Source organism: Strix aluco, chromosome 13 (genome assembly GCF_031877795.1).
Source record: "Strix aluco isolate bStrAlu1 chromosome 13, bStrAlu1.hap1, whole genome shotgun sequence".
NCBI classification, from domain to species: Eukaryota; Metazoa; Chordata; class Aves; order Strigiformes; family Strigidae; genus Strix; species Strix aluco.
This window is the reverse complement of record NC_133943.1, coordinates 18,439,204-18,467,000: the sequence shown is the minus strand read 5'-3', so window position 1 is coordinate 18,467,000 and position 27,797 is coordinate 18,439,204. Positions and strand designations below refer to the sequence as shown.

The window sequence follows — 27,797 nt, the reverse complement described above, 5'->3', positions numbered from 1 at the left end:
TATGACTGTCCCCTACAGTTAAGGTGAATTAACTGCTGCTTCTTCAAAAATGCATCTTACTTTTCCCTCTTCTCTATTTAAAATGCAGAAAAGCCAAGTAATGTGAGAGATACAGTGGAAACCACATAAATGAGTAACTGTCAAAAGAACAGAACTATTAAAAGAATAAATCTTGTGTACCCAGCTGTGAAATATAACACAATATAGCAGAACCCAGCTAAATGTTTGAAATAAAAAATTGAAATGCAAAGTAACCTAAAATTGTTTAATGAACATAGCTGTTAAAATATTAACTCCTGCATACCAAAACTCAAAAATATACATGGTAGGAAGCCTGCTCAGATGAACAACACATTCATAAGTTATCTATCTATCTATCCACCTAGCCAATCAGCCACCAAGCTAAGCTCAAAAGCTTTTATGTATAGGATATATTGACCTGCCAATTTCTGCACAGGCTTTGTTACTTCAGATGTTGTGGTTTACAGCAAATATTTACCTTTGAGGTGTGCTGAAGCTGGTCGCCCACATATGTTTTACGGAACTGATCCAAGAACCACAGAATTGCCAGTTCTACTTTTTCATTACTACACTGTGGTAACTGGGCATCCATCAAAGATATCAGCTGAAAAACTCTTAATGATAGGAAAAAAAAACATTTTCAGGAAGAATTCTCAAATTAAATATTGTCACAGCTAATTTCTTTAGGAACCCATCAGCCATTTTCTGCTTGCCTGAGTTTCTTCTAGGATTTTGTTTTGTTTAGATGCTAATTATGCTAATTGACCACTATTAAACATAAACATCAACATAATGCTTTTCTAATTACTTTGTCACTTGGAATTTTCTCAGATACATATGTTACACTGTGGTGAGTTTGTAAAATGTTTTCTTTCTTGGAGCATCAATTCCATGATGAAAGAAACAAAGAACTCTGAGAAGCATAGGTCTCAAACTGCAAGATAAGAGCTGTTCAAGTTCCCTGGAAACTATTATACTTAGAAATATGCACCTTATTCTTACATATGCACCATATAAGCCACTGTTTGCCTCGCTTCTTCCCAATTCTCTCTCTCCTAAAACATCTGAGCAAACATGTATTTTCTGACATAAATTCTTACTTGGTATATATCTCCATATTACCAGGACTGATTGCAAGAATCCATTTCAGCCTATGTCAGCTAAGAAAATTTAATACTTTTTTTTTTTAAAAGGAATATTCTTTTATTTAATTTCCTGTGTTCTTCTACTATCTATCCCTTAAAAACCTAATTCCCTAGCAATTCAAAAAGTTATTCTCACCTTTTGCCAATTCTGAAATATATAGTCACTGGATTAGAAGTCAGTAGCTACTTCATCTGTAAGCCTGTATATTAAATCCTCTCACTTTTAATAAAAACATAGTGGAAGATTGCTAACACCACAGAGCCCCAGGGTAGATTAGGAAGGCAAGAAACAAGGGAGAAAATGTAAAGCTTTCTATCCAATTCTAAGTTGTATGCCCTTTTTCACGTGTTAGCTAGTGGATGTAAATAATGGGATCAAATATGCATGCCTATTTTAACATACTTGTGGGTGAAAACAAGGATTAAGTGTTTACCACAAGGACTACATGTCATTCACAGTAATCCCTAGCTCACTCCTTGCCCTAAAACTTGCAGGAAGACTGGCATGTATGTTTTTAGATCTAGAGCCTTCCTTTTTATTCCAAGATTTAGTCTAAAAATAAGTCTAAATTTTCAGTGGTTAACCAGCAGTTCCTCTGCACTTCTTCACCCACAATAATTAATGTAAAGGAAGTAGTGCAGAAAATAATAGCCATAAATCACAACTAATAAAATTAACACTTGTATACAAGTATAATGCACATATAAAAACAGGTAGCTACATGGGCATATCTAAACACTGCTTATGGTGAGACACATATTTGCCTTTAATCCTCTTCCCTTTCTCTGAAACAGTTTTGAAATGACAGCCTTAATGACTCTTTCATTGCTCAGGATGATGAATCAGGAAAGATCAAAGCCAGTGGAATGGTCTCAACCCACAGAAAGTCAGTACAGTCCCTGAGCACCCACCACCCAAGAACTGGACCAAACCCAAGACATTTAAATTCAAAATATCCGCTGATACTAAACGTCATTAAAAAACCCTATCAAAATAAAGAATTCAAAACAAGCAATACTTACCGACAGGATAATTCTCCATCCATGGCATCATGTTCATCAGTACTAGTGTATGTTAATCGTCCTCCCACAAAAGTACCCACAAAATAGACAAGCCATGCCAGACGTCCTAACATTAAAAAGCAAGAACAGTTAATGATTACAAACCATTATGCTAGCACAATACACTTCCATAAGGTATCAGTAGTTCTATAAGGTATCAGACTGCAGAACGCTGTCAAGAGAACAGTTAGGTTTCTCCCTTTACCAAATTTAAAACCTACCCAGACAAATCAACTAACAAAAAATTCTGAGCAGAACTGACAGATAAACTAGAACAGCCTATTAACATGGACACGCTTATAAAGAAAACACAAAAGAATTAACCTAAAATACAAATTAAGCAAACTCAGCCTGGTGAGATTAGATATACAATTGATCTAGTATCCTCACTTGCCTGAAGTAAGTTACTTCAAGGCATGGAACAATTTTATCTACAGTGGGGCTGTTACATCTACTTATCATAGCATTAGGAAGTAATTGAGACTCGCTAAAACCTACTTCTCAGTTCTATTTCAAATAAAGAATTATTTGTAATATTAAACTACTATCTGAAATTATTTGTGCATAAGAAAATATTTATGTCCTAAGTCAGACACATTCTTCAAGAAAAAAGTTCGTGAACTACCACATAGTTTTGAAAGTCTCTGTGGACTGTTTTCTAAAAGGGTTTGAAAGACAGAGCTCATCCATTTCAAGCCATACTGTCATGCCTTCTGATCTTCCAGATTATTTAGCTCTCTGTTTCCACTAAAGCACTTATAAGATCCACTGGCAAAGTCCTTATCAAGTCAAGTATGATGCAAGGAGCATAATTTCTGTAAAGCTAAGGTCCCACCTATGACTCCTCGAGTTTGTGTATGTATTTTGTACAGACTTTCAAATACTGAAATCCTGCTTTATAAATATGGAACCCTTAAGTTTACAAACATTGAACTCAGGGGAATTCTTTAGGCCTCTCTGCTGGAAAATCACTGCCATGTTGCAAAACCTGTATTATTTTAATCTCTCTGGCACATTAGAGTGGAATAGCTTTAAATCTGACCTACTGATACCTACTCAAGCCACATAGATTCCTGCTTCAGCTTTTCAAACTGTGAATCCACAGTAACGAACGGCATCCTCTCTCAGGAAAGATGCGTCTGTTTTCCTAAGGTAAAATCAAAACTAAGGACTAAATAGCAAAGTAACATATAGACCGGTTAAAAACCTCAGGATACCGCTAAAAGTTTCTTCCTCAACTGAAATGCAGACACTATATGGCAGTAAAGATACTTTTAGACTCCATTTCATTTGGCAAAATATACTTTATAATAAATTAACATGAATTGATTGAAAATAACAACACAGCAAAGACAACTCGGAAGAGTTTCCATTTAAGTTAAATTAAGTTACAGAAAAGGCTTCTCAGTGAGATATTTACATAAACTAGATGCCTTGCCCTCATTACTAGGATTTTACCAAGTGTTGACAGCATAATTTACAAGAGTGAAGACAATACCTCGTTGAATTAAGTGTCTGCTGAACTCACTCTGAAGTTTAACATAAAGGATAAACTACAGATAAACAAATGAGGTCACGTTATGACTGTAAAAAATATTTTATTTTGGATAATTTCTGTGTACATTATCAGGACATGCACAGTATCTACCAAAGGTCTTGAGGTTTTATTTCATGTTTGTTTCAAATCTCTGATAAACTAGTCTTTATTTACATAACATAAAACTTCACTTAATTTCCCTCCTGTTTTACATTGTTGAATTTTGAAAAACCCAGAACTGAGAGAGCACAGAATGCTCTACTTTCTAAGCTCCTTCAACCAGGAACAATTAACAGTTCTGAGGTGTTCCAGTATCCTCATGGCCTGAATCTGAGGACTATACATCGTAAGTAATTCTGTTTCAGTCAGAGGTATATAGTACAGTGTGTTCTAGACATAAATAAGATGCTGAGATCAAATGTACACAAAAAGATAGCACAGAGTATGGAACAACATGCAGATGATTTCAACACAAATACAGGAAAGTATTCGGGTTTATCTTAAATCTCAAGTCTTATTTTTAAAAAAACCACACAAATATGTAGTACAGTCTGAGATCTGTAACAGAAAGCACTTTGTGACAGGGAGAGTTGACCTTTGAGACAAGACAAGATATATGAAGAAGACTTCTAAATATCTTCTCATGTTGTTCCTGTTCCATTCCTAATAATCTGGAAGGATGGTATCAGCTGTCCAACAACCAACATATTTCCCTGTTTCAAGATCTGTGCTCCTTCACAAACAGGACACATCCAAGGAAAATCCCATCAGACACACTACATGTTGTAGTACAAACATCTGTTAATATAGGACACTAAGAGACTGCACCATCATTAGCAAAACACCAAGGAGCTAAAGTGTCTAAGAGAAGAGACATTGCTTAAATGAATTTAGCATTAACAGTTACTAAAGAATGGCCAAAGATGGTATCAAAAAACAACTGTGAAGTGGTGCTAGCTGGTTCAAAGAGCAGAGCCACCACTTTGGTCAATAGCCTTTTTTAGAATAAAAACCTGTCTTCCTTTCTACAAATTCCAGTAGCTCATTTTTAAGTACATAGTTATTTTTCTGATGATAGCCCTATTCTCTTAGCACAATACCAATGAATAGGTATGACTTCTTTCCCTCTTTTATACCTTCAGTATTTAAAATTTTCAGTGCTTTTGCTTTTGCAATTACTGAGGCAGACAACATCTTTTCTTTTAGAAAATAATTATTGCTGTAATAATCTGTAATTATGGTTTATAACAGCAATAATCCCAAAGAAATCAGTCATTACCATAGATCACAAGTAATCATTAACTACTGTTAATGACCCATTTCTTGGGGATTATTGTTTTAGTAAACCATGACCGTATCACTATCGATACAGAGAGCAAGACAGTATAATAAAATGAGATCTTAATATTACATTAACTTATTTTGTAACATTAAAAGCTATTAAACATCCACATTTAAATATGTATATCTAGGGGATATAACAGTTATTGTTCAATATGAGCACAAATGTTTACTTTGCAGAAAAGAAACACAGTATTTAAACTGCATCAAATGTTTTCTAACGCGTAACAGCAATCCCCAGAGCACTGACACTGAATGACTCCAGCTGATTGTTTCCCTTTGGCCCCCCATGGCTGGGGAATGGAGTATAAATTCAGACTGCAGCTGGTCAATGAAATCAGGACATTAATGAAAGTCCTCCCAAATAAAACTTGATAGGTGCATGGAAGAAAGTAGAATTAATAAAAAAGGTAAGTAGGAGGTCTTATATAATTAGTGAAAAAATGGCTCCTACATAGAAGAAAACCAGCATATTCAAACTCAACAAAAGAAGAGCAAAATAAATCACAAACATCTAATAGCATGCAAAGAAACAGCTGTATTATGCAGTAACCTGTCTCACCTTTTCAAAATAACACCATTTATCCATGTACAGATGCAACAGCCATAAGATAACTATATTAGGAAAGAGCCAGTAGTTATAAAGACAATTTAAGTGAGACACAGAGAGGACTGAAAGGGGGGGGGGGGGGCGCGGGGGAAGTACTTATTATTTTTACAACTTACACTACAATAAATAACTTGAGTTTCTTGAAAGTTAGGCAATTCATCTTAATAGAGCTGTATAAAATAAATTAAGGTTTTTAACATTACATTGATTTTTACAGACAAATACAAAAAGAACAAAAGTTAATATCTTCATTTTAAAAAAATGTTCATCAAGTTGCAGCTGGTTCCCGTGAGGGCCCCTGAGGCACTGAAATGTTGATTTTCAGAAATTAAAAGTTTTTACTGCTCTCATGTATATATTTAAAGATGTAATAAGATGTTAAAACAAACACATCAACTGGCGATGTATCCTATTTAATACAAAGACAACGAGCCAAAATGTGGTGCAAGGTGACTTGGATCATTAATTTCTATTTTGAGAAAAGGTCTAGTTATATCTGCCATGAGATCACCACTGTTTTTCATATGCAAATATATGGTTATTGGCACATAAAACACAGTCTAAAAATTAAATTAAATACTAACCTTCCTGAACTGTGATTTCTAATGGATTCCTACTAGAAGAGTGCAATAGTTTTTGGTAGTTTTGTGCATTTTGGTCAAACAACTGTACAAGAAGCGTACAGGTCTTTTCGTATTCACACCTGCTAACTGTGCACAGTTGCTCCAGCTGTTGGAAAACTGTAGCTGTATCATCCAGTGGATCTTCTAAGCCATCTCTGGAATAGAGATAAAAAGTAACCACTTAGCCACTATTGCTTAAAAAGCTGTTTTCCCATCCAGATCTTGTACCACTGTCACTGAACTGATCAACTATAAAAGCCTTAGCAGCTGGTAACTACAACAGACAGACTTAAGATCTCATTTTACTTACATACATACCCATACACATCCACACAAACACAGAACAGTATTGTATTTGTGCCTTCCTGTTAACATATTTTAAAAAGCAAAGAAGAGAGTAGATGAGGTTGGCAGTATGAACACAGAAAGGTAAATCCTGAAGAACTGAAGTCCACTGTGCCTGAACAGAATGTATTAACAAGCAGCATCTTACTCAAGAGGATGATGGGAGGAAAGAATGGAGTACTTAGTAGAAATGGATTTTGCATATTTATTAAATTAAGCACAAGACCATGATAGCAAAGCCAACAAGCAAGCTTCAGTAAAATTCCATGCAACTGCTTTATAAATCTTTATTTTATTCTGCTGTAAACAAGCTGTGACCCTATGGGATGCCTATAACAAAGAGACCAATAACTCCTGCCATCAAGTGTTAACTATACTCATTACACAAATCACAATAGGAAAGGTTTATTCATCAGAAGGTTACCCTTTTGTTGCATAGGCAACAAAAAATCTACAGATGAAGATAACATCCAAAAACCTAACACTGCTAATATCCAAAGTTTGAAAGATACACAGCAGCTGAAAATCCTGATGTTCAAGATGGTCTGAAACAGACCTCCTCTCAGGTATTTACAAATATTCAAAATAGAAGTTCTCCTTTTAGTTTGTAGAAAAGCATCTGCTTGTAGGAGAATCATTAGTTCCTCACTCACCCTTACTCAAAAGGGAGAATAGCTATTCAACACCACCACCCACCACCCCCCCCAAAAGGGGCAAAAGTGACTTTCCTTCCATTGTTCCAAGCTACTTCTTTTCTGTCCGAAGGACCAGCTGGATGGCTCCCGAATGGAGGGTGATATTATTGACTATACTGGCTTGTAAGAAAAATGGTCATTCCAGAAAACAGGATTTGTTTGCAAAGATGTCAATCTCCTTGGAGCAAAAGGAAGAAGTCTTGTGAAATCAGCTCCCAGACATCCCATGTTTCTCAAGAATGGTCTGGACTTTTGATATTAAAGTCTACATTTGATATTGCTGTCTACAGAAATCCCACAACTAAGGATCTTCATCACACAAGACAATAAGATAATACAACAGCAGTATACAAATCACTTAGAGGTAGGAACGGGTACATGCCAACAGCATTACCAAGGCTGTCTTAAGAATGATACTGACTGGTGGAAGAGAAGGTTGGTACCTTCCTCATGTTTTCCCTGTTGGCTTTTTTCATAGATTAGAAAGCTTACCCCTCCACAACATAACAAGGACATCCAAAGAATCTCTGATCAATGCCAAACAAAGAATCTGAATTTTCAGTGCTGATGGTGATGCTGATGGAGATAACAGCACATTTCAATGGAACTAGCCATGCCAGATGGTTTGACCCTGAAGCTCAGCCCTACTGAGTGCTTCAAGACTGGAAGCTGATATGGAATGTACAACTCAGTAGAGAAGAAAGCTGAGACATGAAGGTTCAACCCTGAGATTCCACAACAGAGAAGACAACTTAAAAATGCCAAAAGAAGTGTAGGCTGGTTGAGAGAAGGCCCAGGAAAACTGAGTGCACCTGAAATCAGCTGCTTGTCCTTCCCTGTCCCAACACTGGAAGCTCCCCTAGGTACCATTAATTCTTGTTCCTGAGACAACAATACAGAAGGTCGCAATTTTCAACCATTAGAAGTCAGCCTTTAACATACCTATGGTGATAATAACATAAGGCAAGTAACACCAACCTTAGCTTAGTCACTAAAGAGTAAGATGACAGATTACATAATTTGCAGACATGAGATTTTGTCTAAACTGAGACAAAAGGACAACAATGGTGAAGTTGAATGCACTTCCTCACACAAACTGAACAAATGACGTCATCTCGGTAATGTAAAATTGAAAAGGTAAAGCAGATGTGGCTTGTTCTGCAGTACTGCAGTCTGACAGGAATTCATAGAAGCCCTTGGAGAAAGTTAAATCCTTTCAGCAATCTAAACTCTTTTTTCTTATTTGCTATATTATAGAGTGACTATAAAATCATTGACTTAAACTATTAAAAAGAAGATTTGAACTAAGACATTTTAAATTGGCCAATTTCAATCTTGCCAGTCTAGCTTGTTCTATTTGGTCTTGCCCTTTCTTGTGCGTGGGGTTCATTCTGCTTTCCCCCTAGAAAGTGACTCATCGAGAAAACATATCACAGCTGAACAATACAGTTGATTTAGATAGTCTTAAAAAAAAAAAAGGGTGGGGGGAATAGGCTTTTTTCAAAACACAAAGGCCCATGAGAGAAAAAACAATTAGAATTTACATTTTATTTTGGCCTGGATTTAATAAACAAAAGGAGTAAAATTATATCAGCCAATTAAGACAATCTAAAGAAATTGCCATGATAATCAGAACCAGTGTACTTAGATTTTAAACATAACCAAAATATAATATGCCAACAAGTCAGAAAATTAAAACATTCCATATTACAGTTTTAAAGTTGCAATTACAAGTTTACCTTATAACTACAGGAACACATTCCAGTCTAGAAGTAATATAAGCTTTTGTTATCTCAGGTGCATATGTATCTAAGAGATGGGGTTCTGCCGTTTTCACAAAAGGTACAGATGCTACCATTCTTTGCCACAGAATTAGCAAATAATGAACACTATTTGGAGCGAACTCCCAGTGCTATAAGAAAACAAAACATACTTCTGTTAAAGCATCCCAATGTGAAATTTTAGTTGTGAAACATGATGCTTTTATCTTAAGTAGTCTTACTCATTCACATAACTACTGAAGGACCCAGTCAGAACTGAGACATACTATGGCACACATTATAGAGTAGATCCAGAATTACTTGTAGGCACTCTCACCTCCTTCAAGGAAAATCCATGATTCAAAACTCAGAGCTAGGCCTAGATTCTTACACAGCGCCTGGTGGGATTTAAGTTCTATAAAAGGGCCACTCAGAAATCCTAAATGCTGAGTGTGAAACTGTCTAGAGGCACCTAATAGGAAATGTAAAGAACAGAAATGCATCTCAACTTTCTTTTCCAAGAAAAGCCTCTGTTGGCAACTCGGGAATTTCAAAGCCAAAATCTTCTCCTAAAGGTCACTATCTTCAGCTGCTATTCTGAAGACCAGAGAAAGACTCTGGAGGAAATACTAAAATAACAATTATAGTATTACTCAAACAGTGTGCACACCTTTATCTTGGTGTGTCAAAAATAGATCTGTAGAAGTTCTAATACTGAGAATCTTGATCCTGTGATATGTGTCTTTCTCATACAAATATGGGTCCCTCAAAAATTTAGACATTATTCCACATAGCTTCTGAATCCAGCTTGGATAGGAACTTTGTACTCAGCAGCTCAGCATACAGGCAATGGGGGTGGGGGGGGCAGTGTGCGTACGTATATACACACAAAAGCAGAACTCAAGAACCTAGTCAGCGTAGGCACTTCAGAGTTTACATGGGAGCATATGTGTAAGTATTTTAGGGTTGGGTAAAGGGTTTAGCTTGTTAGATTTTTTTTTTTTTTTTTTTTTGAGGACTACGGCTGGAGGATTAACATCCATCTATCTCCTAACTCAGTTGTCACTTTCTTCTTTAAATCTGCTCCCATTACAAAACTTCATACGAAGAGTGGGAACCAGTTCTACAGAATTTAGAAATCTGAGTTACATCACTGTCAAAATATATTTTTATGTAAAAACAAGCCTCACCACCTCCTCAAAAAACACCAACACAGAGAACTAGGATCAGTCCTCTTTGTCATTCAAGAGTTCAAGAAAAGATAACACTTCTGTAAATATTCTTACCTGTAGGCTAGTAATAGTAAAATTTGCTATAAGTTGGATGACTTCTGGGTAATCTTTCACCATTACTAGCTCTCCTAGTTGATAGTTTGTCTTTAGTCGAGCCAAAAATCGACAGAATTCATGGTAATTACCCGGATCAGATAAACCCTAAATTTGAAGAAGCAAATTTTAAAAAGTTAACAGCTTAATCTAATAGAAATTTTATGAGCACTATTGCTAATTGGGTGACAGTTTTATTTGCATAGGAGTTTTGCTTTGTTTTGAACAGAAAATCAAAGCAAACAGATGTCCAGCTGAAAGTGGTTTTGATAGATTCTGTAGACTGTATACGAATGAAGACTGTAACTCAAAAAACAAATTCACAGTTGTGTTAGCATTTCAAATAAATAAAATAAAAAGTAAAGAGATACCTGTGGATTTTCAAGTATTTGTTTCACTCCTTTGATTAGATTACCGAGATATTTGGCACGTTCTGGATTGCTGAATAAAGACCTCCTTGTAGAAGCAAACTGAACTAAACAAGAAAGTGCCTGAAGAGTAAAAGAAAAAAAATACTTTAAGATTAAAAAAACTTAAACTTTCAGAATAATTATCTCTTAGCATTTGAAGCAATCCAACCTACTGCTGTCTGTAGTACATTCTGTGGCTGAAGATTATTTTTGCAGCAATGCCTATACAATCATTGAACACAAATATGGCTCAGTTTTAAAATTCCCTTTTACAGCAGCTTCTGACTTCACCAGAATAATGAGGTGGATGTTTTCTATGTGGCTGAGCAGTGTTGAATTGGGGGAGGAAGGATTTGAATTCTTTCAGACTCAGAAATGAAAACTGGGGTTGAAGTTCAATGAAGAGACATTTTGACTAGGCACTGAGCCAGGGGTCTCATAGCATGCTAACACACAGAATAAAACAGGGTCTTCTGGACAAAGTATAGATGTAAAAAGACTATTTTGCTTAATTACTTGAGTGTAAATCACTAGGTGTCACTTACTAACTGAGACAGCATTGGTGGAAGGGAATGATACAAATCAAAAAACAGGTCCAAGGTCTCTGGCTCCAGGAAGACTATGGAAAAAGATAAGTTGGTTTTATCACTCTCCACAAGCAGCAATTCAGTATCTATATTTTAATAGAATCATCTTCTTTTTAACAAAAACAGTAAGAGATATCACAGTACTTGAGAATAAACTAGATGCATTATTTCATTGCACAATATTAAACAAAGCACTATGCTCTTTTTATCACATTTAATCGATCCTATAGCTCATAAAAAATACTTCCCTTAAGTGCACACAACGCAGTATTTTGTGAGTTGCTTACAGAATGCTGTTCTGTATATCTACCGATGTAGGTAAACTGATTTCTTCAGGTAACTACAGTAATACAGTAGTACAAGAGAGGTTGCAGATACTAAGGATTATTTTAGTCTGTATTTAAACAAAGGCAAGTTTTTAACAAAAGTTCCACAGACTATCCTGAAGTCTAAAGACTGATAAACACAAAAAAATACTTAAACCACTGAGTTACCAATTCACTGTGGAATCACATCAAATGAACTATAACATTACTCTATTTTATGAAGGGGTAACAATAGGGTAGAAAAAGTTCTCCAATAATTCATAATTAAATAACCTCAAAATTAAGTAACATTGCAAAGTTGTTCCATTTAGAAGCATTATTTTAAATGAAGACATGCAAAATAAAGCATCACGTCACAAAGGTTAATTTCCTTAGGCACTCTCTGTGTTTAATGACTAAAGGGAGATCCCTCCAGGGACAATTTAAAATATCTAAACTAAAACCTTGGGAAAATCTATCCCCTTCTCCTTCCTAGGGGGTCTTGGAAAATTACTGTCACTTGCCCAAATTCATCCTTTTGTCAGTATTCCCCTGCTTGCCACGTATTATTGCTCTTCATCCCCCACACTGCAACTAGACAACCATCTGCACGTTAACGGAGAAGGATTGGAGTTATGCATAGAAACTGATGAAGAGTAGTATTGTTGAAATAAGGAGGAAAATCAAACACTACAGAGTGTCATGCTATACAGGCAAGCCAGGTTTAAATCTCCCATCTTGGGTATGGAAAATTGTGAAGTTGCTTTAGCTAAATGTATCAGACTTCCAATCAGGCTCATTTATTTTGCCAAGAAGCAGGATAAATTCACCTACCAGGAGCTCCACGCTGCTAGTGCTAAACTGTGTCCATTACCCAAGGTAATTTCATTAAAGATAGCTTGGACATTGTATTGGGTTTGTGTGGCTATGTTTTGGTAGCGGGGGGCTACAGGGGTGGCTTCTGTGAGAACCTGCTAGAAGCTTCCCCTATGTCTGACAAAGCCAATGCCAGCCGGCTCCAAGACGGACCCGCTGATGGCCAAGGCCAAGGCCATCAGTGATAGTGGTAGTGCCTCTGGGATAACATATTTAAGAACAGGCAAAAAAACTGTACGGCAGCAGTCAGAAGAGAGCAGTGAGAATACGTGAGAGAAACAACTCTGCAGACCCAAGGTCAGTGAAGAAGGAGGGCAGGAGGTGCTCCAGGCGCCGGAGCAGATTCCCCTGCAGCCCGTGGTGCAGCCCATGGTGAGGCAGCTGTGTCCTGCACCCAGGGAGGTCACCAGTGGAGCAGATGCCACCTGCAGCCCGGGGAGGAGCCCACGCTGGAGCAGGGGGATGCCCGAAGGAGGCTGTGACCCTGGGGGAAGCCTGCGCTGGAGCAGGCTCCTGGCAGGGCCTGTGGCCCCATGGAGAGAGGAGCCCACGCTGGAGCAGGTTTGCTGGCAGGACTGGTGACCCCATGGGAAGGACTCGCGCTGGAGAAGTTCATGGAGGACCGTCTCTTGTTGGAGGGACCCCATGCTGGAGCAGGGAAAGACTGTGAGGAGTCGTCCCCCTGAGGAGGAAGGAGCAGCAGGAGCAATGGTGATGAACTGAGGGAAATCCTCATCCCCTGCCCACCTGTGCCACTGGTAGGGGGGGAGGTAGAGAAAATCAGGAGTGGAGTTGAGCCTGGGAAGAAGGGAGGTGTGGGGGGAAGGTGTTTTAAGATTTGTGTTTATTCCTCATTACTCTACTCTGATTTTGGCTGGTAATAAATTAAATCAATTTTCCTGAATTGAGTTCGTTTTGCCCGTGACGGTGATCGCTGAGTGATCTCTCCCTGTCCTTGTCTCGACCCATGAGCCTTTCGTTACATTTTCTCTCCCTGTCCAGCTGAGAAGGGGAGTGAGGTGGGCCCCTAGCATCCAGCCAGGGTCACTCCACCACATATTTATGCTAGACCACCATCTGCACTGTATAAGCCCAGGAAGTCAAACCTCTGGAGCTGAAGAACCAAGACGCAACCCTTCTGCTGCCTTCATTAACAAGGTCACATACTAGAGCAAACAAGCACGCACAAAAACAATTTCACAGAGTTTTCTCATCACGAAGAAGACAAGAGAAGACACATGCTACAAATGCTGTCCTCTTCAAGGTGTTCATATGCCAGAAATGAGAATAGTATTCGGTGCCTAATTAGAATAATTTTATTTACTGTGTATATCTGTTATAGACTACATTTATTATTTCTGTCTGTAAAAATAACAATAGAAAAAGTGTGAGAGAAATAGTGGAAGAGGTTTACCAATATCTCACCAGCAAAAAACTCTACTCCACACTAAAATTTATTTTATATTTGCAAGTACTGTGATGAAGTTACACAATCCACTTCAGACTAACAGTTTCGATCCTTTCTTACTTGTTCTCCAGTTTGTTGGAATCTGCACAGTGCATAGGTCATCTGCAGATTCATCAGCTGAATTCCCAATAAAATCAAAATTAAGACAGTTTAGTACAAGCTTCAAAAGCTGCATTGCTAGACTTTGTTGCCGTTGGTCCTGAAGGGTTAAAGGTTTTGCCATGAGCTAAGGAGAAAAGAAATCTTGTTAGGTTATCTGCACAGAACATGCTTTAAAAATAATTTTGAAAAGGAAAATGTTTGGATATAAAACTGCAAAGTTCAGAGCAAGAGGACACATACTAAGAGAAAAATAAATTCTTCAACAGTAAAAGCTATAGTCTTTCCTTAAAGACAAGGAGAAAACCAGGGACATCTTCCATGTCAAGTTAAAGCTCCCAGACTTCTAAATAATTTCTGAAAGCCTGGTGAAACAATCCTTTTGCATAAAATACTTACAGGTAAAACTCAGCATGTCACTGACACTGTTTGTTAAAACAGTGCCAACATTCACTGCAAAAATTAAACTGTGAGGTTTCATGTTTTTCTCTTTCTGTTACTCCAGACCAGCATGGAATATACATTATACACATCATATGGGTAAAAAATATCTTAACTATTGATTATTTTCAATTATTACTTGAATTATTATTATTTTTCAATTGATTATTTTTCACAGTATGCAGACCCAAAGATTGTTCCTTTGGTAAGTCTAGAAAAATCTGGCATTAAAAAACAATGAAATGAACAGTCTGTAATCTGAATGTACCTATTCACATCACCTGCACAAACAAGCTGTCAGTGTCTCTACTGCTTTATAACCCCTGTGATGTCAGAGTAAAAAAAGTACTTGTTAAACAAACCAAACTGTTGGGATTTAGAAGTCTATTCAACATACTGTAAGAACACATTTTTATCAATCCCCTTCTGTAATTATAATAATTTAAATAACTTTTTATCTTAAAGAAATTACTATCTCAAGATTACACACACAATATAAAGGCACTGAAAACCATCCTCAAATTCATTAGTCACTGATGCAGTTCGTGAACATTAAAAAGAAAACTGACATAATTTTGTCTAGAAAGAGAGTAAAATAAATGCAAATGCAACAACTTTACCTGGTTCATCTGCTCCTTATTTAGACTCAAAGTCACATCTCTCAAGTTTATTAACAAAAAGTTTTTAAATTCAGATGATAGGAATTAAAATCAATTGTGTGTCATTAGATGCCTCATTAATGTGATAACTGTTGCACCACATTAGAATTGACACTAAATTATGAATTCAGCTTTGAAATCAACACTGAATTTCTGTGTGTCTTATATAAACATAACCTGCTTTTCCACCAATCCTCTCTATAACTTTTAAACTCTTGAAATTAATTTAGTGATTTCACATGTTAGTTGAGTGTATTTTTCATTGTATTATGGACACTGAAATATTTCTAAACCAGCTTCCTATACTAAAGTTGGTATTATAAAGATACTAATTATAATTTTCTTATATTTGCATGGAAATCTGTGTGATGTCACTCAGCATACCTTTCAACATAGAGACTAAAAAAGTACCTGTAAATCAGCTGAACTTAAAGAAAGCTAGGAAGTGGCTGCCGCAGGATACAGGTTCTCACACATACATTTATTGTTTTGATGTGTAATGGGGTTTACTACATCTAAGAAGATTCTTCCAAAAATATCAAATTCTTCTTTTATATATGATTTTGCCATTAATATGCAATTCCAACACTGATTTAAAACATCCTGTGTACATTAGCAGAGCATTCCTTCTTCAGAGGTAAGGGCTTACACGTTATTTAATTTCTCTATACATTAAAAGAATATACTGCCTGTCACTCAAGCATTGGTAGCTGATCACATGTGCTCTTTCAACTTATTGCAAATGTGAGGTAAAACATTCTAGTTAGACTAAAAATGTACTGTGAAAGAAATACAAGCTAACACAGTTTATCTCATTTTTTACAGCAGTACCTCAATCACATATCTCAACCTTGAGAATTATACCTCTAGCCAAAAAGTAATCACTACCATTATCTACTAGATGCCACTGCGATGGCATCTGTGTTTAAATTCTTAGCTTAAACACCTGTGTCCAAATTTCAACACCTAATTCATTTGGTTTTCAGAAAAACTGAATAAACCAGCACTCCCAAATAAGTCGAAGAAGAGAAATCAGGCAGTATTTTAAAAATAAGCTGCTCTCAAAAGCAAAGAGTTGCTTGAGCTTAAGAGAATCAGAATGGTACTTCATGGTGCCAATTCCACTGCTACGGAAGGCCTTGATCAGCACAAAACGGAAAGTGCAAGTTCCAGCTTTGATCTCAGTTCAACCTACCTGGTCCTGAGAGACCTAGCTTATAGCATGCTGTTCTTCACCACCTCCTGTCAAGGCTCTTGAGAGGCTGCAGCCTGAATTACGCCAAAATGTTACAGAGAGGAAAAGGGAAATAGTGAAGGAGAAAAACACCTTGGCCAGATTTGACTGTGCTCACAAGATAGAGAATTTGCCTTTCTTCTTGATCGCTCCTAGTTTAATAAATAATTCTTTTAGCAAATACTGAGGTGGGAGGCCCAGCAAAACCGAGATACAATTAAATTAAGAAAAACATCAGAAAAGAAGTTAAGTTCAGAACTTAAGATAGTTCATCCTTTACAACAAGATATAAAGAGAGAGATGGCAAAGAGAGAAAGATTGAGAGACAGCAATAGAGACATGGAGGTACAAAGATTGGAATTTGTGTCTTGGAACATTTCTTCATCACTTGAGCTTAATTGGGTGTCATGTAATTCATTTAAATACATAATTCATCAACTCAAATATTAAGGACTCAAAGTGGGACAATTATGATGTTAACAATTTAGGTTCAACTATAAAGAGCCTCACCTCCTTCAAAAGAGAGCATGCAAGCATCAGGATGTCCTTTAGAGAAGTGTCACGGAACGAGGTAGCTATTTTACGATGTTTTGCTGAAGGTCTTGAATAATCAACCTAAGAAAAGTTAAGACAGAATAAACATTGCTCCCTTCCTTGCTAAAACCAGATGACAGGTATATCTGGCAGATTACTTATTTGACACTAGAAATTAAAATTACAGTCCAGCACTAAATATAGATCTTGACAGCTTCCTGAAGTGCCTCCTTTTTTCCCCTCAAGGTTGTCTCTCTTTCTGGATGGAAAGATCTGAGGCACTTCCTCAGGTTAAGATGTAGGCAAAAGAAAATCACTAGCAGAAATACAATTGAAAAAGCTGATCATTCACTTTGCTTTACTAGTTCTAGTGACTGTGATGAGAGAAACTTCACCCCATATCAGACAGGGTATGTATTTGGTACAGGTAGAGTTCCTGCACTAAGAATTTCTTGCCTCTCTAAATATTGGGGGGGGGGGGGGGGGGGCGGGAAGGAAGGTGTGTTAATCCCTTCATCTCTAAAAAATGTTTCTCCAACCGTTTTTGTAAAGGGCAGGAACATTCAATACACTGCTTTATCAGCAATACATCCCTTGCAGAAGGAAAAAAACCAAACATGCTTACTATATTCATTTCCTGAGTCAGTTCTGAGAGAATCATTACTCCTATTATATAATGGTCCACAGTGCCCTACAGAAAAAAACAGATAGGATTGCTCAAACGTCACAGCTTGTAGTTAGTATTTTCCAACATTCTAGAATCAGATTGTATTTAATATTCTCCAACGTTTCTAGAATCAAGAAGAATTTTTAGGCTGAGATATCCTAAGCTGTTTAGAAGGCTTTCATGCCAAATTCTATCAACATTAATAGAACTAGACCTTCAAACTCCCTTTTAGCTCTGAACTAAAACTCATCATAAATTTTAAGAATTGTGTGATAACCCATCTGAAAATAGAGTCTAAGTAACCACAATCTAGAAATTCATTATTACACATTTCTCAAAGGTCTGTTCAGTATTCTAGAACTGGTAAGGCAAGCTGGATGAAATTCAAACCATCAAAAAAAATTAAGCCATGCATGGATGAAAAAGATCCCAGTGTCAGAAAAAAAAAAAAGTTTTGAAATGCTACCTATCAAAAAAACTTAATTCTCTTCCCTCCACAGTAGTATACAATGCACTGGTTTGAACCGAATGATATACTCCAAGAACCTGTGTCTAAAAAGTGAGGCAGAAGGTGTCAAATATTCGCATATGAGGGTGCAATCTGATTATCAGTATTTAAGTTCCTTGGAATGTTTTGAAATTCAGACACAATGCAGAATTTTGCATTTAATTCATAAAATTTACCGGAACTAATTCACTGAGCAGTTATAGAAAAATTAATTTTGTTTTGTTAAAAATAATTAAAATCAACTGCAATTAGGCCTTGCCATTGAGTCAGGGGGAAGACCTCTATGTCTACTTTCACAGCTGGTTTGCAGGCTCGGCTTCCCTGGTGCCCAAAAAGCAGTGTCATTCTTGTCAAAATTTTCGTGATATTTGTCACAACGACATTCATTTTTGCAACTCTGAAAATCACCCAATGTTCAACTAATGAAGAACCTGGGTCATAACTATTCACTGTCATCTATTTTGTATTATCATGTGCACCAAAACAAATCAGAAGAGATTTCAGAGAAATCTCAGGCAAAATTTATACTGCTGCCCCATCTGCAGTCTAAACATTCTATACTGTAATTTGAACACATCTTTCTTTTACATTTCAAATTGTTAAAATAGTCTATATGAATTTTTCTTAGATCACAGAAGCCTGCAAAAATGGAAAATGCAACCTTCCCTTTTTCACAGGTGTGAAAAGCTGCGTCGTGAATTATGAAGGAGCTGGGAACAGAACTGCAGACATAGCTGCTAATCCATTCTTCTATGTTAAATCACACTCAAATTCACACTGGATGAACTTCAATCTGGAATGCTAATGCATATGTATTTGAAACTACCATATGGTAATTATTAGCATGTATTTGTATTGTTTAGGGATTATTTTTTCAATTTTTATCTAAAATTTAATTCACTAGTAGATCTATGGCTTAATTTTCTTTTCTACAGGAATTCTTAATTTAACTAAAGAAATCTCTTAAGAAGCTAAATTCTGTATTTAAATCTCTATTTTTAATGAGCTACACACTGAAGAGTCACACTGCAATCATTTTAATAATAAATGCAAAATCCAATTACAGTACATTCATAAAAATAACTGCAAAACGGTGGAGAAGTATACTTGAGTGTTTTTAATAAACAGAATATTGCAACTTATCTTTTATTAGACATTCCCAATGTAACTCAAAAAGTACATTAACTTGAACAGTATTATAAACAAAGTAAGACTGAAAAACAAATGAGAAACTCATTGGCAGGAAACATAAACAGTTACCTTCATATTTTCTTGCTGGGTTGCCAGGCTAGCCAACACATACACACATAAATGGATCATTTTGGAAGTAAATCTCCAAATAGCTTAAATTTTCTGGTTTTTCTTCTCAAAATAAGTACTAGGGTTTATATTCACACAGACACTCAGAAAGATTAATCTGTATTAATTTTTCAAGCAGATTAGCCACCTCCCAGAAAACTTTTTAAGAACCTTTTTATACATGTTACAAGTATAAAATAACCAAGTCTGGCTAATAACCCACAACATCCAATCACTTTCTCCAGACTTACTTCACAGAAGATGCTGTGTATCTTTTACATCTTTAGCCACTGTGTCTAACAGTACTTACTCTAGAGTTGACATGTAAATTTGCATAGTGAACAGTCCATGGTGATGACTGCACTCTGACATTAGGAGAAATTATTTTCAATTTTCAAATACTATGTACCAAGATCACCTCTCTACCCTGTAATGCATCTTCTTTGTAACAGTGACCGATGCAGTAGGGGGACAGGAAATAACATGGAAGGAAATGTAAAACAAGAACATTCCTGCCTCATCCAATTACTGGAGAGGGATGATGAGTGATCTTTCCTCCCAAACTTCCCCATATCCCTACCTAGAATGCATAATTTTTGGAATACATTAGATCTAAATACACATGCTAAAAAAGGTAAAGTTATAAAAACACTCTGAATTTGCTATCTATCTCCCTATACTGTACACCATAATCCTAGGAGAGACAGAATGTCTTTTTTTTTCTTCCTCTTCATATGTATGGAGACAGAACATACATATATGCAGGTATCTAAATACCCGTGCACACATATATGAATCATCAATTTCTCATAAAGTGAAAAAGGAATGGGGCAAACAAGGACCACAACCACGTAACAAATATATACGGTGTCTTGGAGTTTTGTGTACCACAGTTCTACCTTTACACAAGCTTTCCTCAGTAACTTCAGACGCAGGGGTATCTAGTGATTTCTGCTAAAAATTAGCATGGGTGAAGTCCCACTGCTTCTACAGAAAAGCAACAATGTAAGACCGTAACAGTGAACACTCCAACAAATAGTTTATAAAGGTATCTTTCTGATCAACCCTCTATGACAGGCACTTGAAAAAATACATTTGAGCTAGTGCTAGAACTGAACAGTTCAGCACAACTTCAGTGTTCATTATTACAAGAATCACAGACTCATGCTTTGAAACATTTGACAGCCTTACTCTTCAGATGGTGCAGTACCAGTGTTTCTAACCAGGTAACTGGAGCTAATACTATAAAAAATGTATGTCCACATCAGTTGAAAAGAATTAAGGCAAATTAAATAGAATGGCTTGACAACAGGGGCTGATGTTTTCCAACCACACTATGAAAAAGTGCTCTGGAAATAGAAAACCAACAAAAAAAGATGACAGCACTATGAATACTGTGAGGCACCAAAACCCACACCTCACACAAGTACCAAACCGCCCTCATATTAAACCCGCCCTCGTTCTTCATTGTAGGGTGATGTTCTGTTTTAAGCAACGCTCTTCACACTTTTTCCACACAAGTGTATAACAACTAAGTGATACAACATGCCAATCGCTGAAAATTAAGATGTCCAAACAGAAAAAAATGGCAGAAGCAAACAATTGTTTCCTACCTGCAAAAATTTTTTTACATCAGCAATAATGTCTCTGAAGATGAGCTGATCTTTTAGTACCTCAAACCATCCTAATTTTGTAATTTTAGCAATGACTTGAACAAGAGCTTGGATGACAAAAGGAGCCAGTTTGGGTTGAGATGCTACATAGTTCAGAATGTAATTTCCTGTAAAGAAGCATTTTAAAATCAGCAACACAAGTCTTCTGTAAAGAAAATTAAACGGTTCTATGGAAACTTAAGGCATGGGTTTTTAAAAAAACCCTATATTCTTATGGTTACTATAACTGTAAGTTATGTTAAATCATTGAATACAGCTAAACATTTAGTAACACAAAGCACATTACATACATGATCATTATTCTAGGACACATATGCTAACAGTTTGTGAATTCAGAGAACACTGGCAGGTAAAACAGGGTAATTTTTCATTACAGTCCCATATACTGGGCATTGATTATTTACTATGTAACAGCAGCTCTCACAGCCAACTCAAGATACACAGAAGTTTTTTCAGACAAGTCCCTACTGAATGTTCTCAATTCAATCTAGAACATCCCTTTGAGTAATGCACATTGCAGCTGCAGAAATCCCCCTCTAGAATGAAGTTGACCTGTTTCAAAAGCTGTCGAAATTCATAAAATTAAAGCTGATTAAATTTTTACTGAAAAGAACATTGAAATCTTTTCTCAGAAGCAGCACATTCTCAGCCATGCATTTCACAGTACTACTATTCCCAGAACTGATACAACAGTGCAGATTTTCTAAAAATCGAAGTTGAATCATATGCTCCTCGTGCAAAGCCTTTCACTGTTGAAGTCCTAACAAATACTTGCTTACTCTTTTAGGATATAGCAATGACTTTAACACAGATCCTAAAGGAAGGAAGTAACGAAAGTTTTGTAGGACCTTAATTCTGCAAGTAAGAACCTGCCCTTCAGTGACTTTTACAAATGTTAAGATCTGATCATGAGCAATGTTCCATCTAAGTGACTGGCAGGTGTACTAACAAAATCTGCAACTTTCATCCTTTACAAACATGGAACTAAATCTCTTTAGCATCTTGGGGGACAAATACAAAGCCTATATGGAAAAAATGAGTATTTTTTTAAAAATATGAAGTAATCTGAGCTAACATTTATTTATTTAAATTTTGAAAATAGGAAATGTTGTTTGCGAGCTAATTGCAGAGAAACGATGAAAGATCTCACAATCACTTTTATGTTCACTCTCTCACAATGACTACTTTATGAATAACAGGATTGGTAAATGGAGAGAACTAGAGAAAACCCAGACTATCCACTGAATGGTTACTGTGCTAACGTGAAGTTTTAGCTCCCACTAATTTAATGAAATTTTAACCACAAACATTACTTACGAATGTCAATCCTTTGTTCAATAGGTAATGGAGATGCCCTACTTACAAGCTTAGACAGGCACGTTGCTGCTAGAAGCTGCGCATAGGACATCTACAAAAACACATCAAAAGATATTATTCAAAAATAGGCTAATTAAAGGCAGGGACATTTATGAAAACCTGATAAATAATCAATAAACCAGACTGGTTATCAGGTTTTGGTTATGTTTGTTAAGTGTACCAAACAATTTATAAAAGATGTATTTTAGTGATATCTTTGTTTCATTAGAAACATAAATGACAAAACTCTAATAAAAAAGTGGAGACCTAAAACTATCATCCCTTTGATGGAAGTCATTCACCTAAAAGTAATTTCAGTGGAGTTCTTTATATTTGAAACCTGTTTTTAAATCACTTGATAATTTAGAACCACGAGAAGATTACCATGGGTCCAGCCCCAGATTAAATATATTTTTTAAACGTGTTTCCTCTTTTTCTTTCTTTCTCTTTTTAAATTATTTGAAAAATACAGCAGGAATTATACTAGACCTAGCTTGGACTACCAAACAAGAATCAACTCCCCTATCACTTCATCTAGAGTTAACCATGAAATTAAACACCAAAAATGAAACTGAGTAATGATAAGAGAAAGGTTTAAACTAACAGACAACAGGTAAGCAGTTTAGGGATTTTTTTTTTTTTTAAAATACCCTTTTTTTTTCATTGTAGCTAATAGCTAGAAACAAAAACCAAGGTGATGTTCCAACACCAGGTTATACCACACTGTGTCCTGACACTGCTCTACAGGTGACACAACCCCTGATTACAACCCTTCTGAAAGCACTGAAAGCTAAGATGCTTCTCCTTTTTGTCCCTGACATCTGTAATGCAAGGTATTGTCACTTCGACAAAGACCACCTCCAAATGAAAAAAATTCTAGAATCATTTATGAAGCAGATTATGTACAAAAAAAAAAAAGCATTTTGCCTTTATTGTACTGACATGGCAATGGCCCATGACTGAGAAACCTATGTGAGCTTCCATGAGCTTGATCACATTTATGGATAACGCATCTTTCAGATACTTACTGTTCCTTGTTCTAATAGAAGTTGGCACTGGCTAAGACATTCTGGGCTATCAATTAGCTCCAAGAGCACCTTCTCAGCTTGCATTCGCTGTGCTACATCAGTTCCTTCATATAGGTGGTTACACAGTACTTCTAGTTCTGCCAGACTCTGTTAGAAAAGAACACAATTGAAACCTCCATGAAGACTTTTCAACCATATTAGATTTCTTTATAAAGCTAGACATTATACCAGTAACACGAACTGTTACCTATGCTAAGCTTTCCAGTTGATTCATATTTAAATTACAAAAAATAGGAGGCTTTTTGTGACATGAAGCCAAAAATAACTCTGAAAATTGAGCTGGTGTTTCTTGTTCTCTCAGCTAACAAAGTATTTTTAAATATGGTTCAATCAATCTGTTTTTCTGAGTCTTCAGATGGGAAGTCCATTGCTTTTCCAAAGAGAGATTAAAAGATAGAGACCAGTGAACAGTTTGAGCTATGCTACTTGGAAAACTTCTGGCAAATTTCATTTTAAAAGCTGTAATTACTCATCAAATTACTATGCCTGGAAAAAGTTAGCATTGTCTGTATCTGTTGATATCAGTGAAAGATGAGACAATTCAGAAGCTATAGTAGCAACAGAAGAGCTAAAATTCATCTCCACTTAGAAGCTGAAAAAAATCTATTTGCTAAAGAAGGTGTGTGTGGGGAATATCTCTCTCTGATGTGCGGGATGATTTATATCTACTAGTCACCGTCTCACAGGAGAGATGAACCCTTTGAGCACAATTCAGAATCATTACACAAACAGAAGCTTTAGCACCCATCAGTTCTCAAAGCCCATGTAACTCCCATCAAGAGCCAGCCACGTCATTAGAACGTACCCCGTAAACACTTCATGACTTGAGTGTGGCCTAGAAAGAGGAAAAGGGAACATGCAGTATCTGACCAGTCTCACTTAGAAATGTGAGTCAAAATCCTATTCACCAGCCCTTCCAGAAAGATGTTTTGTGCTTGAAATAAAAGATGTGGTTCAGCACAATCTAGCATCATTTACACCGTAGCTCAAATGCCTTTTAAAAATCCAAAACTATAATAGTGTCTTTGGCAAGCAAAGTGCATGTGGTTTTGTCAACCAAAGCATGTCATTTCCTAGAGACACACTTCTTACCATAAAAAAATAATCACAGTCTTTTTCCCATTTTTTGTTGTTGTTGTTGTGAATATGCAGTCCCAGGCTTTGATCAGCTTTTTCTGAACTTCAGTAATGATGACATTTTAAGAGTCCCTGATTTTCAGTCAAAAAGTAGCCATATACTTGTTCCTTTGGAGAAATTTTAAGAAATAGCACATTTGCTTCTTGAATTAACAGATCCAATACCTCAAAGACTAAGCTCAACAGAGACATCCTTTGATTTGTTTTTCCCCCACCATGTTCATAAAGAGTGGAAGAAAAATAAGAACAGGTAATCCCAGTAACGCAATTTTTAATGAAGCAAGATCCATGCTAATTAAAGTGAAAATTAAGACTCATATAATGCAAGCATACATGTTAGGGAAAATCTAATACAACACAAAAAACATATAACTGGGATGAAACAGGGGAATAAGGACATCTAGCAACGATAGTCTTCAGACATAAATTACAATGCATCTTTCCATAATGGAACAATTCCAATACAATCTGAGAAGCATGAACCAAATTACCATGTCATAACCAGCAAAAGTTAAAGACCTTTCTATATTTATCTGAAATTTGAATTTCAAGTCAGGACAAACTTGGCAACAAGTTTGAGAAAGGCCTGAATAAAACTGGGATATCAGCCCAATCACCAAGGTCTAAATCATCTGTACACTAACTGGCATTAAAATAACAAACCATTTATAACCGGGCTAAGCAATAATTTATAAACCAAGAACTGATAGTGGATTTCAAGAACACATGCACTTTAAAGTTACACCAAAATTTAGGCTACGGCTCAGAATTAACTTCTTGCTGACAAGTTAAAACTGTGGAGCATTTTTATCTGAAGGATAATGAGGGAATTTTTAAAGCAAGCCTGAACAAAAACTAGGTAACGATCTTCAAAGAAAAGCTGGTTTATTGGATATTGAGACTGATGACCTGCAGCACTCTGAAATGCTTTATCTGGACATGTTTGGTTCCAACTACATTATGACATAGTTTCTTATCAGTAGGCTGGAGGTATGGCCAGAAATCGCTCAGAATTCTCAGACTGCCAAGGAACTTGTTAGATGTTCTCTGGGTTATATTTTATGTGTAGTACTGAGGAAACATGCTGATTTTCCTTGATTTGAATAGTGAAATCAAAAAGTAAAACTTGAAGTCAGCAAATACAACCATCTTGTGTACAATGGCAACTCAGCTGAGCAATAGAGATATTAACTTTATTAAAAAAAAAATACTCAGAGAAACCAATGAGAAGTCAAAAATGAGCGGTCTCTATTAGATATCTACTTTATTAAGAAAACAGAAGACTGTCTCAATCCCTTTTTTATTGTGAGACAAAACATGTGAAACTGATGCTTTCAGATACCTCCTTTACTCAAACCCTTGTCAATAGCTGAAAGGCGATTCCTAAGAAAACAACAATAGTGTCAGTGAAAGGGATCTAGCAGTTGGATGCTGGCTGCTTTAAGTGAGTCAGGCTTAGAAACAGACCCGTATAAGTGGCATTTTTGATCACAAAGTGTAACTTTTTCCAAGAAACAGATTCCCATCCTAATGAAAAAGGTTAGATACTAAGATTTTTATTTTTTTTTCCACTTGTCACAAACATTATATTCAAGAATAAGCTAAATAGAGTTCTCCAGCTACTTCTGGTGCCACCTCTCAGCTCTCAGAAGTCCCTGGCAGCTCTCCTACTAGCCTGTGAAAGAACCAAGGGCCAGAAATGCTGGGGGCCTGGCTCTGCAGCAACCCACCAGGCAGGCGGCCAAGGAGCCAAGCAAACTGGCAGGAAACCAGGTAGGTTCCTGATTAAAGTTTTGCTGACATTGACAAATTCCCACAGACATTTTGATTTTCATCAGCATTTTCTGACTGAAAATATTCTATTAAGAAAGTTCCACCAGCTCTATGCAAGAGCAACAAGATGAACATAACTGCTGAAATGCCACATTTAAAAAAAAAAAAAAAAAAAAGAAAAAGCCATTTGGGTATGAGGTGATAACAAAAGATATCTTAGTACTCCTTTTATGTAGTATGTCTGGTACTCAACTATTTAAATAAACGCCTAAAATGGCCTCTCTAACACTGCCAAAGCCCGCTGCCACCAACCCCGTGAAACCGCAAAAGATTCCGGATGGATGTTGAACACCCCAGCAAGTGTCTTCTGGGGGCCTTTTCCCGCCCCCCCCCCTTCTTCCTCCGTTGAGACACAGTTTCAGCGGCTGATGTTCATCTCAGACAAGTCCTGGAGAGGGGCTGTCTCTGCTTTTCAGGGAAGAAGTGGAGCTGGGAGCCCACGCACGCCTTCAGGTGGCACCAGGCGGGCAGGTGCGGCTGGCGCACACGGGCGCGGAGGAGCCGTCAGCCGAGAGGGTCCCGCGCGAACACGCGCCGATGCGATGGGAAGCACGAGAAACCCCGACCGCAGGGCCCCGCCGGTGCCGGCACCGCACCCCACGGACAGCGGGACGCGGCCGCTCCAACTCCCCCGGCGAGGCCAGCGTCCCCCGTGGATCGGCCCCGCGGCCCGGCACCAGCCGCGCACGCCCCCGCCTGACAACGGCCCACCCGAGACCGCGACCTCGGTTCAGCGCTCCGACGGCTCCCGCTCGCCTCAACGCCGCCGGCAGCCCCCGGGCGCCTTCCGCCCCTCTGCCAGAGCGAACCTCCGCGCCGTTCCCCGCCCCGCCGGTCCCGCGGCACCCCGAGGGCTCCCCCGCGCCCCCCACCCGCCCACCTCGGGACCTCCCCCGCTCCCTGTGCTCTCCCGAGGTTCCGGCTTGCCGCCCCGCCCCGCGACAGCCCCATGGCGGCCCCGGCCCCGCACGGCCCGTCGCGTCCCAACGGCCCCCGCCGCTCCGCCGGCCACGCCGCGCTGGGCGCACTGACCTGGACGCGCAGCGCCATCTTCCCGAACGGCGCCGGGAGCGGGCGGCGGGGAGGGGCCGTGGGCCCGGCCGGGCTAGGGGAGGGGGGCAGCGCCGCGCCGCGCCGGAGCCGGCCGGGTGCGAGGGGC

The 27,797-nt window shown here is 37.7% G+C and overlaps 1 protein-coding gene across 3 annotated transcripts in view; it reads right to left on the bottom strand.

Annotated features, from left to right (window-relative positions):
* Positions 1-27,797, bottom strand: part of RANBP17 (RAN binding protein 17) — a 163,801-nt gene extending 136,004 nt beyond the window's left edge. The window contains exons 1-14 of one of the 3 annotated variants that reach the window (XM_074838701.1): positions 27,671-27,797; positions 23,609-23,755; positions 22,542-22,632; positions 21,165-21,331; positions 17,703-17,768; positions 17,054-17,158; positions 14,171-14,336; positions 11,420-11,493; positions 10,836-10,955; positions 10,426-10,572; positions 9,119-9,291; positions 6,301-6,494; positions 2,190-2,295; positions 500-635 (exon numbers count right to left, since the gene is read on the bottom strand). In XM_074838701.1, coding sequence (XP_074694802.1) covers positions 500-635; positions 2,190-2,295; positions 6,301-6,494; positions 9,119-9,291; positions 10,426-10,572; positions 10,836-10,955; positions 11,420-11,493; positions 14,171-14,336; positions 17,054-17,158; positions 17,703-17,768; positions 21,165-21,331; positions 22,542-22,632; positions 23,609-23,755; positions 27,671-27,688 — 1,710 coding nt within the window. In that variant the 5' untranslated portion in view covers positions 27,689-27,797. Of the gene's footprint in view, positions 1-499; positions 636-2,189; positions 2,296-6,300; positions 6,495-9,118; positions 9,292-10,425; positions 10,573-10,835; positions 10,956-11,419; positions 11,494-14,170; positions 14,337-17,053; positions 17,159-17,702; positions 17,769-21,164; positions 21,332-22,541; positions 22,633-23,608; positions 23,756-24,760; positions 24,895-27,670 lie in introns of those variants that run through there. The other 2 variants (XM_074838702.1, XM_074838703.1) reach the window with 2 other exon arrangements.